Source organism: Limulus polyphemus, unplaced genomic scaffold (assembly GCF_000517525.1).
Source record: "Limulus polyphemus unplaced genomic scaffold, Limulus_polyphemus-2.1.2 Scaffold63, whole genome shotgun sequence".
In the NCBI taxonomy this organism is placed as follows: Eukaryota; Metazoa; Arthropoda; class Merostomata; order Xiphosura; family Limulidae; genus Limulus; species Limulus polyphemus.
In genome coordinates, this window is record NW_013665673.1 from 370,334 (window position 1) to 388,231 (window position 17,898).

Here is a 17,898-nt window from a genome sequence, read left to right on the forward strand (position 1 = left end):
CTAAACAAGTAAGTAGTGTGTGTGTGTGTGTTATATATATATATATATATACATGCATGACATGAAAATTACTGTCACAATTTCAAAGTGAAATTCAAGTAGGGTTAGTCAAAATGTTTAAGTTCTTATAATTAGAACTAAATAAAGAGTAGAAACCTCAAAACAATCTTAATAACATCTCCAGATTTAGTATAATCCGACATGAGAAATGGAAAACATATTTTTTATCAGAATAGTCATGTACCTGATAATAAATCTTAGTAAATAAAGTTATGCTGATAGAGTAAGGTAAAAAATGCATGAAATGTTACAAATATAGAGCTTCCCAGGAAAATGTGATATTTTTATTTGTTGCATAATTAAAGGCAAAGTTTTTCATTGTGTGTAATAACCTAAGAGTAAATATCTAGAGTAAAACAGTTTATTAGGTAAAGTAACAAGGTTCAAATGTTAGCATTGTTTATCTTTAATTATAATGAGTTTTTCAGAAGTCTTTATGCATGTGATAGGACACTTGTATTGCATTCTACATTTTAGAGAATATTTCTAAAAAAAATAACATTTTTGAAGACCAATATTTTTTCAAAGGCAGGATTTTCTGGTTAAATTTTAGCCATTTGACAAGCTTAACATCTAATTTTGTATCTTTTGTTTGCAATCAAACTTACATAGTTAAAAAAGAAAATTTAATTCACAATTAACATTAGCTTTATATTCTGGTCAAAAATACTAAATAACAAAAATCTATGATTTAGTTTTGTGTACTACCAATAATGGTTAAACGTATTTTGTAAAATATCATGTTTTTATATTTTTAATACAAAATCAACATATTTAACAAGTTGGAGCTAAAAAGATAAATCACTGAAAATAACATCAGTCATACTCTTCACCTCAGAATTATCTTAGATATTAAGCAAATGGCTACATGTAACAATTACAACACTTCAAGTAAACTTACCAATCAACCGAGCATCTTTCTCTGTGACCTCCAGAGTAGGCTCACTCGAAGATGAGATCTCTGTTTGTAAAGCCCCTTCCACTTCACATTCCTCATCAGGTTTTTGTTGGTCACTAACATCAACCTTAACTCTTTCTTCTTCCCCAGCTTCATTTTCATCTTTTTCAGTCACATCTGATTTCTTTGCAATTTCTATTTTCTTTACCATCTTTCGAAGCTGTGAAGGAAAGGAATATACATCAAAAAACTTTCACAAGAAACATAATGAATACAGCAATTTCTCAAATGACCAAGCATAAATAACTTGTCATTCATCTATAAACATGCTTTTCATCATATCTGTAATGCTTCTGTTTTTGACTAAACAAAGATAACTTATGTACTGCAAAACTAGTTTGTTTTTCTTTTTAACAAATTCCAGTAAACTTGGTTGAAGTTTACAATCTTGAATTGAAAAATTCCATTTTGCAGGTTTAATGTTAAAACGTGTACATTCATCATTAAAGTACAAAAATATGTATAAAATAGTTTTATTAAGTTTTTACAATACTGGTGTATTTCTCAGTAACATCATTATGATAATTCTGTTTCTTCACATTGCACATAAACTACGATTCTTCACACTTTTTTTCAGAAAAATTAATTTAAACTTCTTTCAAATGGACAGATGGGTATGTGTTTTTATATACAGATATTTCAAATTAAAAATATTAAAAACTTCTTTCAACTTAGAGTAAATCATATAAATATTTACTTTAAATAAGTGTATTTCAATTTAATTTTAGTTTTTGATGTAACTTCAAATCTTTGATTCCTTGAACTCAATGCTCTAAATCTGATCCTATATAAAAGCAAAAACAAATAAAACATATTCGATAAAGAGTAGATACACATGTCTTCTTAGTGCAAAATTACTATAAATGAGCTTTATTATTTTATATCAAATTAAAAAAAACTTGTAGAAGCTAAACATAAGTGTAATGGAGGAAAAGTCAAAGGAATTCAAGGAATAAACAAACAGAAATGGGAACCACAGAAGGGAGCAGTGTGTGGTGTCATATACCAGTGGAGATCCCCGACCTTGCAAATCAGGCAGTCAGGATCGGAATGGTTAGAAAGGTGGAATATAAAAGGAATGGAAAAAGGGTGTGACTGTGGAATTACCCTCTCAAGCAGCTGAATTGTTTGGGTAGAAATTAATGTTGTGGAAAGAGAAGAATGTAGGAACTATGAAACAAAAATACGGTGGACAACAATCGTGAAAATAACTGAACAATGATGTCTGCACACCAATATGAGCAAGAAAAAGGGGACTTCAAGGTAATATAATGAACATGTAGACAAAGTTTTGAAAAGAGGGTGGGTAAAAGCATGCAGGACCACACTGAGGTTCCAATCAGCGAGTGAAGCAGCGGGAGGAGGATGGGAAATGTGGACAGAGTGAAATAATATGCAACCAGAAGACACGAGCATATTTGGAAACCAAAAACGTGACTGATAAAGCCACCCAATAGCTCACAACACAGGTAACCAAAAGGCTTCTGTCAAAAAGCCAAGTCAAAAATGGACTTGATTTGAGGATCATTAGGATGATAACCATGTTGGACAACCCAGCAGCAGTACATGTACCATTTATGTTGGCAAACTGCCATGGAGGAAGGACAGACAGGATGGGAAGGTAAGGTACCCACACAATGCAAAAGTCAGGCCCTTCTGGTGAGGAAATGGACAAAAGCTGTGTGTGTAGACGAAAAATGGGAATGGATGGATGATGCGAGCCTGATCTGGGGCTGAAGTAGGAGTGTTGGAGATAAAGGAAGAGGAAATGGGAGATGACACCAAAAGCCAGTGCAGCAGTGGGAATCATGTTTGAGTCAGCCAACATGGAGCCACCAACAGAACATGACACAGAGTGGTCTGAATTATGGCAAGGACATATGTGAGGAGACAAATAGGATGATATGCATATAAGTACCAACCCTTCCAATCCAGACTGGGAGAATCTACTGTTCTAGCCAAAGGATGAGAAACTGGAGACAAAAATCTAGGAAGCTGTGTATTGAAATGAGTGGCAAAAATATCAAAACCTTGGACACCCCACTGAGCACACAACCCCAAAAAACTGATCCATGGCAAGACACAGGGCACCTGGAAGAAGATAAGCCAACAAAGTGACATGATGGTTGTGGGCTCAAAATAGGAGATCCAACATTTGAAAACAGAGGTCTCTCGACCAAGTGCCCCCTAGCCTGGAGATGTATGAGACTACTGTAGAATTGTTGGAGGGTACCATCACCAATTGGCTCCAAAGAGTCTGCAAGAAGTAAACCTCAACGACCTGTAAGGAAATCCAATATCGATATGGAAAAAGGACTCATAAACAGTCCATCTCCTCCCAAAATCTCTAGATTGTTGAGATATGCTCCCCCCCCCCAACCGGAAAAAGAAACAGCTATACAAAAATTACATTCCAAACAAGAAGGAGGAAGAGGAACACCCACAATAGTGTTGCCTCAATCCAACCACCAGGTGGAGTCAGTCTGGAAGGAAGGGAAAATGGTGAGAAGGGAATCTCAGGGATCCCACACAAGGTTCCACTTGTCAAACAAAACCCACTAAAGATGATGTATATGGGTGCAACCAAGAGGAATGAAGGCTTCCAGAGAAGCTCATGTCCCAAAAAAGAGAGAACTTCTCATGCAGTTGGAAAATGAGAAGAGGAGACACTGCATACAAGATGTTCCATAGCCCTCAACCAAAGGGGAGAAGGTTGGACACTCTGAGATGAACCAAAATGTATTCATGGGTGTAAAAAAAAAAAGACTTCTCAACTTTCACAAGCCAATCTACCCTGGCATCTTCCAGGAGAAGAGACTGGGAAAGTTAGGCAGATTCTTCATGTAAGGAGGCTCAAGGTAGCTAATGAACTATATAATGGTGGAAACATAAACTCCTGGCAAGAATCAGGTGGGTAAACATTTGGACAACACAACAGAACCCATAAGACACTGAAGCAAGTCCTAACAGATGTGCCTGAAAGTGAAACACACACACTTGACGAGCAAAGTGAAGATATACATCCGACACATCGACCTTCGTCATCCAGAAACCAAGAGCGAAAATCCCAACACAGATTTAAAGACGATTCCATGATGAAGTTGGAAATCGCTAAGAAGCAGTTCAGAGATGATACATTGATGACTGGGTACCAATTCCCCATCTTGTGGAGAACAACAAACAGACACAAAGGACCTCATTTGATGGCACACTTATGGAACAGGTCCCAAACTGTCTCCAAAAGATGCTGGCATGAAACGGGATCCTGTGAATGGAATAAGAGGACCAGACTCACTGAGACGACTCTCAGAGCCCAAATAATTACAGCAAAGGATCTCCAAATGTGGGTAAAGTGAAGGAGTCTAGCCCCCAAAGGCCTTGACCCAAGAATATAATCATTGATGCTGGATGTCCAAGAAGTCAGAACCAGCAAGGGAAAAGAGAACCAAAAAATTGGGGTCCAAACCCTACAAAGGAATAACTCACTCCAAATGCTGTGCGGCTAAATAAGGGAAATCAGAATGATGATAAATGAAAGCAAAATCTGCCATAGTATGTGGGGGGCAAGGCATATTGACCCCTGAATGCATTTGCTCCTTCAAACAACTGACATGAACCCCAATAATGGGGAAGAAGGAAAAATAAATATTGACTGAAAGGCTCGTCCCCAAGAAAAGCAGGGGTGGAACCATAGGAAACATGAGAAAAGGACAGAATATAACATACCTGAGTAATCAATCCCACAAAAGGTGGAGGAGGCCGGGGCAATTACTTTAAAAGGACACACAACTGAGAGGGATATTCAGGAGTAGGAAAAAAGCAGTCAAATCAATCCTTAATTATGTAGGATAGGATAAACTTCAGCGTGTTCTGAATGTGGCATGAAATTGACCAATTCCTAATGTGCCAAAGCTGTCACTGCAGGAGCAACAACAGTTGCAGTTGTGACCATCTGAAACTGCAAGACTCTTGGAAGTGAAACAGGATAAAATAAAAATATAATTTATAAATCTATACCGGAATTAACAAAATGTTGAACAAAAAATGTAACTGGTTTAGATAAGAAGTTGAAAGGCCTGAAAACAAGAAAGGAAAATTTTTTGTGGAAGTCAATCAAACTGCAAGCAAAAAACATGTCTGTACATTAAAACTTCTGATCGAGAAGTGGTTAAGAACTGCAAGATTAGAGGGTACTAGTTATGATAGGGTAGTGCCGCACTACTATTGGTGGAGAGTTGCTGCATAATCCTTTACATGTTAGTATGCAGATATTAATGTGAAGGTAAGTGGAAGTATCAAGGTTAGTGTGGAGAAAACATTTTGCCAATAGAGGGCAATGTACATCAAGAAAAGCTTTTTGTGAAAAGAGGTAAGATATCATATCAGAAATTTTAACAATTTAAATAAATATATATTCCCTAAATTTTGAAGTTCCCAGATCATTATTTTTAGCAATAAACTAGTTGAATGTTATACTTTCTTTTATGTAACCTTATTCCAAGTATTAAAATTATGAATCTTAAGCAAACATCTTTCTCAGTTTATGCTAACAATTAAATCTTATGCATAGCAGACAAACCTTTAAAATTTCTTCCTCGTCTTTCTTTTTCTGCTGAGTGACTGCTAGAAGCTGTTGCTGCATCCCCTGCATAGCTTGCTGGATTACCTTCAGCTGTTTTTCTCTCATGTCTTGATCTTGCTTTCCTTCTGCTTTCAGCACTTCCACTTCATTCTTATAAGCTTCAAGCTGACAGCGCAAAGCATCATTTTCTTCTTTCAGATTATTTACCAGCTGGTTAGTTACATCTGAAAAAATATTTCAATTAATTTGTATATGTGTGTCTTGAAGCCACAACATTCAATAATTTGACTGCTATTTGCACTTTACAGTAAAGCTAGGTTTGTCAGCAAAGATCACCATGATTAATTAGACTGTTACTATAACCCATCTTCTTGTACTTCCAGATATAATGAAGACATCAGAAATTAATGATAGGTACTTTCATTTTTTTCATAGTATTCCTAAACATAAAAATAAATACTAATGGTTTCTTACTAGTAACTTTTAAAGTTTTGTAACTATTAGTCTAAGAAATTTTTATATAAAGAACATTAAAATGATGTAATTACTACATATATACAGGTGTAACAGACACATTTTAGACAATTCCCATGTGTCATGGCTACTGTTTCAAGATAGGGGATTAGAGTTTACTCCTAACACACCGTAAGAAATATGGAACCCTTCTCCTTGCTCAACCCGAATCTTTTTTACTGCTGGCTGATCCCCACCTTCTTCATCACTCACATCCATTTCATCCTCTTTTCTTTCATTTAGGACTTCTTCCAGCTGGGCATTCTTTATTTCCTGTAGCAAGATAAAACTTTATTATAACAAATGAAACCTTCTACAAAATGTATCAATCTGTAATTTATTTAAAGGAATCAAACAAAATACTGTTTTTTAGATCTTCTATGAAGTGTAGTAGTATATATTTCTTCTACACTCTCTAAAACTATTTTTCTTTATATAGTATTCTCCATACTGTAATGGTTTGTCATTATGTTATGATTCATGAGGCAAGACTAAACACTAAAACTTTATTTTTTTTTGTGATATAATAACTGAACATGTATTTATTATTTCATTAAATTTTTTAAGATAAGGTTAAACCATAAAATCCAGGTATGTAATCCCTTGTATCAGCTTCCCTATATTCTTTGTCTCTTGATACAAATTTCAAATGAAAGTAACTTGTTAAAAACTAATTTCATAAAATTTTAAAACCAAAGTATAATTCACATAAATGCTTTTCATTCTCCTCTCCACATTCTTCTCTGTTTCAATGCTTGTTATTTGTAGTATTTTAGGTGTCTGTCTTATTTTCATAAGAAGGTTTATATGCTCTATCACATATCAATAATAGGAATTTTTAGATAAATTACCATTTTTTTATTGTTGCACTACCTTCACCTGAGTGATGTTTCTCTGTCAATTGTGTCTGGGTGTCCATTTCAATAAGTCACATTCAGGAGTATGACTAGGAAATTTTAAAGGAGATATAGAAGATGACTGTGTTTAATGGTAAAGAAAGGAAAGAAGCCAAGTACAATGCTTTAAAATTGATTAAAATAGCTTATTTTTTATTTCTTTGCACAGAATCAGTATCAAAATACTTCCATAAAAGTGTTCTAAATCTTAATATTACCACTCAGTTGTTATACTGTGTCAGTAACAGTAGGAAAATTAAATGCATATAACCAGTACAAAATTCTCCAGTCAGGTAATAACGTAAGCTAAACTAATGAAAATGGATTACATTTTATAAGAATAATTTGCATATGCTAACCAGTGGTGTGTCACTACAGACAACTAATTAGTATTAATATATTTCGTTCTTGGCACAGAAACTTATGTTTGAAGGAACATGTCACAGTCTTTCCTGAAAAGAAATATTAAGACAGTGAAAAAGCAAAGAAATACAAAGCCTAGAGCAAATCAACTTCAAAGACAACTATCAATATCATGGTGAATAGCATCAGTAGTGGAAGATAAACATCACACCACAAATAGGACTACCTCTACCATTACCAAAATTTCCAGACTGGTAATCCACAAACCTCACCACATAGAAAGTGGTTGTTAACAAGTTGTGCATATTCCAATCAAATGTGCACAAGTCAATTCATAAGGATCTTGGCCTTGTATAGAGGCATAAGCAATGAGTGTACAAAGTGCTCCCCAGACACTCCAGAGAGTGTATGGCAAACTGTATGAAGAATAATTTATACATTGCAACATCATACATGGCCTATGTGTGCTTGAATGGTTACAACAAGTTTGTTACCAACCACATGGCGATAAGGCCTTTCCAATGCAGTACAGAGAAAGTAAATAATCTTTTTCGGTTTTATAGTTATCATTAGTTTCTAAAATAATAGGAAATTTAGACTTCATAAAGCACAGTGTAAAGTAAAAGTGAATTCTAATTACTGTTGGGAGAAGGTATTAGCACCATTTACACAAGGTAAAATTCCGGACTTTTTTCCCAAGATGTCAGGAAGATATGGCTAGATCAGAATAGGGCAATGAGTCACATGTATAAGTTTCTCCACAGCAACATCTCTACAAACCATAGAGAAAGAAACTAGTGTTCATGCTATCCGCTTTATCCAACATACCTGTAAAGTCACCTGTCTGCATCACATCTACAAATTTTTGTGCATTTGGTTTGTTTAAACGTTCTATAAAATATATAACTGGTCTTGCTGTCTTTTGCAGAAGCTTGTTAGAATGATAACTGCAGTAGTGGGCAACAGTGCATAATCATGGCTATCAGACTGAGCATGACTGATGATGGAGGAAGTCATTCCAAGTACAACACAGGACCAGAAACATCATTCTTATAAAGTGTTGTTAACTCTCAGTAACACATGTCTTGTACTAAACAACCATTAATTAAATTACACAAAATTACTTCTGATATAAAATGTTATCATTAAACTTAAATACAAACTGGTTATGCTAGACTTTAAACATTAACTGTTCATATTAAATAACAGTAATACAATATTTTGAATAAGAAAGATTAAAATATTCTTTTAACTTATGGTAAATCATGTAAATATTTATTTTAAATAAGTGTATTTCAATTTAATTTTCACTTTTGATTTAACTTCAAAAGTACTTTAACTGTGGCTAATTTATTGAAAATATGTATGTGGTAACAAAATACTTGTTTCCAGCAATACCAAACAACAGTAAATTTGTCTATCTTTATCAGTTAGAAGGAATCTGTTCCAAGATACAAGTACTTTCCCACAAACTCTCAATAATGAATAAAAATATTCACACTAAATAATAGTAATGCAATATTTTAAGTTATATCTTATAAACACAATCATTATATTTCAAATATTATCTCTTACTAATAACGTTTATGAACTCTGCACTGTGTTTAATAACGTTGTAAGAGAAAACGAAAACTATACAATGACGATCAACCAGTTAAACTCTTTTCCTACTTAAGACAGTAAAAGTGAGATAAAATATAACAATGGAAACTACTAGACTGGAATACGAGATAAAAAAAACTTACTGAAAGGAATAAAACATCTCTATATACAGGAGTTTCACATGAAAAGTTGTGAACAATAAGAAAACTCATCAAAACTATATGAAGGGTTCAAGTAAAAATCACAAATAAACTCTTTATTAAATTAGCTTTCCTAAATAGAAGCAGTACAAACTGAAAATGGGAAAGCATACTGATTTATAAACATATTGTATATATATATATATATATATATTAAATTGACTCTATTCACAAGAAAAGATAAACTGTTTGTAACTCACATTTTTCATCCTCTCAGAAAGACAAGACTGTGTTATTTCTACATTCTATATACAGAGGCAGAAGGTAATACAAACAATTTGAGCTGGGGGCTGTAGGGGGGGACTCTATGCTTAAAACAACTAACAGATACTTCTAATAAAAAAAACTAATTGATATTTTTAAACATTATGTTATACTAGCAGATATGCCACCCTATAGGTAGTTGTTTGTGCTAGTGATTACTAATCTTAGTATTCATACCTAATTCTAAAAATTGTAAAGAAAAGTGAACATTTTCTAAAAAAGTATTTTTTTCTGGGAAGTATTACATGGGAAAAGTGTTCAGATTGTTCTTTTTAGCCATGTATAACTTATTGCATCAATATGATTCAATATACAGAGCTCAAATTTTTCATAAATTTACTGATATAAATTGAAATATTTTTTTATATATCAAAAGTTCTATCCTTTATTGAAAAAATAATAGCTTTTTAAGAACTCCAGTTTCTCAATGCTACATTTAAAAATTATATCAATAAAGATATAATCAAACCCTCATGAACATCATGTTCCTGTTGTGAAGAGAGTACTTTTATTTAAAATTGTGTTCTATTATGAAGAAATGGTTGTTGCACATACCAAAGGTATTTTTCTAATTGTCTGAATCTTTAATACCGAAAGCGTGAAATTTTTTATAGATTTTTGTTTATGATACCATTCAATAGATGGTGCAGGAGTTTTGGTTACATACATAGATAATGATACATGCTATGTCCATTATAGTAAGAAGGTGTATGTGCATCTACTTAAATGGGTTTGGAGTAGGACAAAATACCAAAAGATGTGATACCGAGAAAAAAAATGTAAGCAAAACTTATATACATTTTTTTTTTCTTTAACTTTTTCTTTTTTGATTTCTGGCCTAAAATTTTCTGATGTATCATTAATTGCATACCAATTTCTATATCTTACCAAAAAAAAAGCAAAATTATGTGGGTTAACAACTAACTTGTATCAAAATATTGCAAAAAAGGAATTTTCCAAACTTTTCATGACATGATTTTTCAATTTAGGGCACTAAAAAGTTTGTGCCCAAAAGTGGTAACCATTTCCAAATTGAGCCAGTATTACTTCCTAAGAGGTAGGAATATCTGATGTAGGTACATTTAACTTGGACTGGAGAGAGATATCCAAATTCAAAGATCGTAGTAGACCTAACAAAACAATGCTTTACTTTTAAGCATTTAATTCTGTCTTAATATTTTATACATCTTAAAAATGATTTAAAACTGCAAGTAACATATCATCACAATACAGATACGCATATAAACAAGAGACTTCTAGAATTAATATGAGCACACTTGCATATCGAAACAACAAAAATTAAGTACTTATAAATCAGCTATAAAAGATATTGTACACTACACCATAAACAAAAACATTCCTAATATGAAACTTTCTTCCTCCTGAAAATGGATTAGCATCCCACTGGATTTTATGGTATAACTAACACTTTATGTATTATAACATCAGAACTCTTACTAACATAGTTACATTCCTGCTCCAAACTCAAACTAAAGTTATATTTCTATAATATCTGATAAGTTCATACTGATGAGGAACTTGAATTTAAAAGCACATTAATTCTTAAGATTCATCAAGAAGAATCGACTTATGAGCAAGTTTAATTAAATTATACTTGATTATCTGTACTTATGAATAACTAATTTTTCATATAATAGCAAATATCACCACACAAAACAGTTCCATTTCATTTTCCAATAAGAACTAAAACACACATCACATCTTGTTTAGAAGCAGAAATCAAGTAATCAAGATACAAACTGGATAGTTAGGGTAGAGTTTGAATTTTTGGGTTTGCAAGACTACAGAGACAGATTTAGTTAGAATACAGGTACCAGATTTGAACTTTTACCTACTGGCAAAAATGAATCAGATTGTCAAGAGGTTAATATAGTGTGTGTGTGTGGGGGGGGGGGGGGTAAATACTGGTAAAATTTACCTAAAATGGAGAGCACAAAAAGACTAGGACTAGAATTTGCTTGACAGTTACTAAAGTACAGACTTATAGTGTGTTGACAATTTAACTGATGGTACTATGGAATATCTTATTTCATAATGCATATAGAAGTAAGTGATATTACACTGGTATACAGCTGCTAAGACATATAAAGAAACTTCTTCATACATTTAGAGATAGAAACAGATGTGCAGCCTTTATGGAAGTGCTTCCTCATATGTGAATGGAAGTTAATTATTTAACAAGATCCACAGCTTACATGAAAAATCATCATAGATATGTTCATAACAATAGGTGGGCTAGTTGGACCTATGGGATAGTTTTCAGAATAAGTGTAACTTATATGCTAAAAACTGGCTACACTTAAGGATGTTTGTAGAGGTTCTGAATATATTGCATAGTAAAGAGGGAGAGAAGGAAATTGTGAATAACTAAATTGATAAGATAGCTATCGCAGTAGTGTCTAACAAATCAAAATAATAGTTTTAAAGATAAACGTAGTACTATTATTCTAATGTTAGGAGTATTAGGAACAAATGACTAAAAACTGGTTATATTTGGAGAACACTGATAGTAGAAATTACTTTTAAATTCCAGGTTAAATAAGTTATTTAACGATGACATTTTTTAAGAGGGGGTGAGGTTGCTTTTTATATAAGGGATGAACTGCAGCCTGTGTGGATTAGAGGTGGAAAAAGTGACAGTCATGAGGTTGAATCTTTATGGGCTACATTCAGGGGTAGAAATGTTTTACTTTGCAATTCTTATATTCCACTTGATCAGATGGATAAGGTCAATGATAAATTGTACAACTGAGGTTGTTACTAATAAGAATACTGATGAAATAATTATGAGACTACTTTAAACACACTGACTAGGATTATACAGAGCCAAATATTGAGGGAAAGAGAGTGAGAGATTTCTTGAAGTGATTGGTTTTCTAAACCAAATGATCAAAGAACCAATTAGGGTGGATGTCATTTTAGAGTTATCATTAACCACTAATGAAAAATATGTTTCAAGAGTTGAAGCAGAAGAACATTTGGGGAAGAGCGATCACTAAATAATTAGATTTAATGCTTTACTATAAGTTGAGAGAAGAAAACAACAACAATAAAACGTTAGTTCCTCATCCTCAGAAAGTCAATTTTAGGCCATGAGCAAAGATTTATCATTAATGAATTGGGATAATGAATTAAAAGGTGATGTGGGACAGAAATGGGAAATTGTTAAAAATTGTTAAATTGTTAAAAATTTAAGAAAGGCATATTCCTTAAAAAGAGAAAAAAAGGACATCTAGAAGATCAAGCTTAACTGGCTCACTAAAGACATAAAGAAAGAAATCATGGTTGAATGCCATAAGTCTAAGAAGTTTAAATTGGCAGACAGGTTGGAAGATTTACAGAAAGATATGAATGTAAGAAGTAATTAGGAAATCCATGATTATTCATCAGAAAAAGCTGGCTGATAACATTAAAACTAACAGCGTAGGTTTTTTTTTTAAAGTATATTAAAGGTTAGCAAAATATTAAGATATGGACTGGGCCCTTAAATTATGCTGATGGCAAGATTCTTTTTGAAAACTAGGAGATGGGTGAGTTTTTACATGTTACCTTCTCTTCTTTTTGGATCTACCATTTAGATATTAATCCTTTGGCAGTAGCTAGAAAGACTGAAAACAGACAAGGTTTTTTCCCAGGGTTTTAAAGCAGGTCAAAGATTAGATATATGTGTACCTCTGTCCTTTTTGGTAAGTCAATAGACAGCGGGAAAGTACCTGATGATTGAAGAATTGCTAATGTCATCTATATTTTTAAAGGGATGATACAGAGTTGTCCTTGAAACTATAGGCAGGTTTGATAAAAGATGCTTTACAAAATCATTTAGTAAAAAATAATATAATAAATGGCCAACAATGATTCACATTGGCCCACACATCTGTTGATGTTACTTGTTATCTGGACAATGAAAAGGGTGTAGATGTGGTGTACTTAAATTTTCAAAATGCTTTTCATAAGGTCCTACATAAAAGATTAACTAATACAATCACATTGGTAGAGGTTGGGAAGACTTGTTAATTTGACTGTAGGATGTTTGGAGGGCAGAAAACAAAAAATTATTAATGGACTCTTGTTAACTCGTGGAGTGCCTCAGAGTAAGTGTTTAGGCCTTTTTTTTATGTACATTAATGATTTTGATAGGGGCATAATTTGTAAATTAGTTTGCTGATGACTTTATACTCTTGTGTATTTCTAGTTGTATTAAGATGTTCAAATGTTACAGAATTACCTGGATTATTTGGTACATTAAACACGTATTTGGGAAATTACCTTTAATTATATTAAAAGCAATAATGAATTTGGGTTATCATAATTTGGATCACATTTAATACAGATGGAAACCCATTCAATAGTGTGATTGAAGAAAAGGATCTTGACATAGTGGTGGTAAATCACCGAAGCCATCAAAGCAGTGGTCTTAAATATTAAAAAGAAGTATGTTTTTTAAAATTCACACAAGTTTTTTTATTGGCTGTATATACTAAAACCAACTCTTGTTTCTATGAAGCTATACATAGCAATGTTTGCTATAATTCTAAATTTACTAAGTGCAACTTCACAAAATTTAAGTTTTTAGTAAACTTTTACAAGTCTGCTGTACACAAAAAATCATATTTTTTAACAAAGCATTTTACAAAAGATATGTCTAAGAATTTACAAAGCCTTTTACTGAGTCAGTCTGAGTGAAAGGTGTTTTTCATGTTAAAAATAAAAAAACTTCTTTTCATCTTACACTTTTCATAATCAATTTGTATAACCCCTAGAGCCTCCTAAATTAATATCAAAATTTCTTAACACAAAAGTTTACATTTTATCTGTTAGTTTCATTACCCTAATACTAACTGTATCTGATTAATCAATATAAAGTAAAATAAAATTTTGAAAATGACATAAAAATAACATACCTTTTACTTTTCCTTCTTTAATTACATAATTTGTTGTCACATCTTTATTTTTATTACCTGACTTTTACAGTTTACAGTTTATTCATCCTTCAGAATCAACACATCACACTGGAAAGACATTAGCAGATTCTATTACACCCACCTGCTGCACATGTGAAGTTCTGCCCTCGTTGCCTAGTGAGCTAAGCCTTGTTAGAATTTTCTCTAACTTCTTTGATGAAAAAAAACCCAACAAACTGTGCACTTTTCAAATATGCATTTTGAAAACATAAATAATACATAGTTCACTAAAACAGAATGTCCAAAAACAACCATAATTTAATTGTCTTTTTAAACGAGCTATAAATGTGTTAAAATAATCATTAACTGCTATGAACATCAGCATTGTTTCCCAAGGTGGACAAACCAAAACCTCTAATCTAACATCTACTGTCTCTCTTTTTGAAAGGATCACTATAAGCTTGAAATTGAAAATAAGATTTTTCTGTTGGTTATAAACATGTTCACCAAGTAAGATCTCTTGGTTTCTAAAACTGCATTGAAAGTTATATATAGATGGATGGGGCTTTTGTAGTGTATTGAGAAATGTTATTGCTATTTCACTAAATGTGGAAGTTAGGATGTTGAAACTGTACACTGAATCTTGGACTTATTTTCAGATTGTGTCTACATAATTTAGATGGTGTACATGGCATACTATTAATGGGGAGAACTGAAAGCACTTTTATGTCACTGTGAAGAGAGAATTTTTTTAAATATTTTCTTTTTAAATTAAGAAATTAAAACTTAGATAAAAATTTGAATTATAACTACATTCTGATGCTAATTTTATTGACATATATTAATAATAAAGTTGTTAAATTAAATTTTAAATGTAACTATGAAACTAAAAACATTGTAATATGCACAAAAGAGCCATGCCCATACTTAATAGTTTTAGGGTGCATTTACAGACATACTGATTAAAAAAAGGTTAATTATTTCTCTTTCTCTACAAGTCTCTAATTAGGCCTCATTTAAATACTGTGCAAAGTTTGGGTCTCCTTATCTAAAAAAGAATTATTGAAAAGGTTCAGAGGAAGGCTACTAGGGTGATTCAAGGGATGAAAGGATTATCTTACAAGAATAGATCATTTTCATTTTATAAAGAAAGGAAAAGAGGTGATCTTAATGAAGTTTATAAAATTATACATGAGATTCATAGGATAAAGGCCTGTGATTTATTTGTGCTATTTTCTGAAGATAATTTAATAAGAGGTTTGGAAAAGGAAAGCCATGCTCTAGTTAACATCATTTCATTTTTTTTAACAGGGTGATTGACTTACGGTACAAGTTGCCATCAGCAGTAAATTGATATCCTGAATATTAAAAGAGTGGGTTTAATTCTTTTGCTTTTCTCAAGATTAATACCTAAATGAGATGGTTAATAACCTGAATGAGTTCTCCATAGGTTAAGAAATGTTAGTTACTGTACCTTCTGAACTTACCTCAACATGTTATATAGATCTGGAGTTACACAATTATTACCTGTTTAGAAAATTTATTTTACACCAAAGCCTTTATCTGGGTTCAAGCGATGATACTGAACCAGATAAGAAATTTACTAACAAGCCAAGTTAACTGATGTATCCCAAAAAGAAATGTTCAACTTTAATAAAAACACTCAAAATGTAATTATGAAGTTTGCTCGATAAACATTTTCTTATGTAGTATAGTTCTTCAACTTCAATATTGTTTTGCATTTATAACAAACACACAGAAAACTTTTCATATTATTTTATTCTAATCTTAGCTTGATTCTATCCTTTTTAAGATGAACCAAAGTAAAGCAAAGCCTAGCTTAGTCTTTGCATATGCACTTTGAAAAAACCGTATTATACCAAAAAAAAAAGAAAAAAAAGAGTATTATGTGAAATTGCTAATCTCTACTTTCAAAAAAACTTGTAACCAAAATTTAATGACTGCGGTAAATGCCAGAAGTTCACACTTCCTAAATATGCTAGTGAGCCTTCCAAGTTTAATTCTTTATAGAATGAATATTTACTTAACTAGGATGTACAAAGAAACTGTTTAAGATTACTTTTGCTGTTTCTTTTTTTTTATAAACTTATAGTATACAGCTCATTTTTGCTTTTCATCTATGTTTAACCATTTTCAGCTGTCTGTAATGAAATGCAACTAGAAAAAAATCCTTGCTTACTATTTTTTTTTGCTTTAGTTAAAATTGATCATTTTCAGCTACCTCTATAATCAAATGCCACTAGAAAAAAAAGGGCCTTGTTACTTTTTTCACTTTACATAAATCCAACTAGTTTCCATGAACTGATCAATAGTTTAATCATAATGGTTTTCTATTTTAAGTTCTAACTTGTACTATTTTTCAATTATTATTGTGCAAGATATTATTTATATATATAGAGGGAGTTTATTTTACATAATTTGGCACAAAACTTCAGAGAAAACAACTGTCTGATGATAAATAAAGCATGTAATTTTTTAGTAATAAACAACTCATGTGGTAAAACAAAGAGGTAATATTAAGATTTTCTTTTTTTAATGTGAAGCAAACTTATATGGTCTGGCAATTAGTAGCAGAACATGAGTTATTCTTACTCCATTTATTGAATTCATACATGTGGCAAGTTAATAAACAATACAAATTTATGTAAAAAATACTAAACTGGATATTGATACTGTTCCTATGAATTATTATTCTCCATTATTAAGTGAATTAATGTGGATATATAAATGAATGTATGAATATATAAACATGTAGTTCCAAAAACTGCATTAAATGTTTACATCAAACCTATTATGAAAATAAAATTTAAGACTGTCTGTGGTGTAGTTCTTAAAATAAAAGATTTGATTTTCATGGATTTATGAGTAAGGGTAAGACTAAAATTGTCATTAGACATTAAATTTTCAGGAAAAAAAACAACTTGAATTTCTACACTAAAAGGAAGTGAATTACCATTTTCTTTCTGGGAAACATTAGTTCTTGGCTGGTCTTTCAAGATACTAAAAAAATGTACCTTGAAAACTTTTTGACAAATCAAGACACAGAGCAAAAACAGAGAACATCAGTTAAATTACATGCATAATTTTATTTACTGCAAGTGTCTTTCTTTCCAGACATCAATAAAGTATTTGTAAATAAATTTATTAGAAATAACAACAGATACTGGATCTTGCTCTGTGCCTCATACACATTCAAATACAAACAGAACTGGAGCTGAGATAAAAATTGATTTTTTGTAAGTTAAATTTATTAGTGCATGAATTCTGTGATTTTGATTTCAAGTTTATGTTGCATAAGTACTAAGATTTTAGTCAAAGATAAATTACACAGAAATGCCTGATTCCTTGATTGTGCTAATGATGATCATAAAATAAAATTACACTAGTAAATGCATGAAACCCTAGAAGTAATTACATCTAATAACTTAGAAAAACCACAATCAGAATTATTTTTCATTATCAAATTATTAAGAAATGTGTTCACGAATCCTACACATTTGGGTGATGTGCTTTTGGT

The 17,898-nt window shown here is 31.9% G+C and overlaps 1 protein-coding gene across 6 annotated transcripts in view; it reads right to left on the minus strand.

Annotated features, from left to right (window-relative positions):
- Nucleotides 1-932: 932 nt before the first annotated feature.
- The window catches only part of LOC106464758 (ecto-NOX disulfide-thiol exchanger 2-like), a 62,437-nt gene continuing 45,471 nt past the window's right edge, over nt 933-17,898 (minus strand). For all 6 annotated transcript variants that reach the window (XM_022393086.1, XM_022393057.1, XM_022393075.1 and 3 more), the window contains 3 exons: nt 6,245-6,386; nt 5,598-5,824; nt 933-1,178 (listed from right to left, as the gene is read on the minus strand). In XM_022393086.1, coding sequence (XP_022248794.1) covers nt 948-1,178; nt 5,598-5,824; nt 6,245-6,386 — 600 coding nt within the window. In that variant the 3' untranslated portion in view covers nt 933-947. The remainder of the gene's footprint in view (nt 1,179-5,597; nt 5,825-6,244; nt 6,387-17,898) is intronic.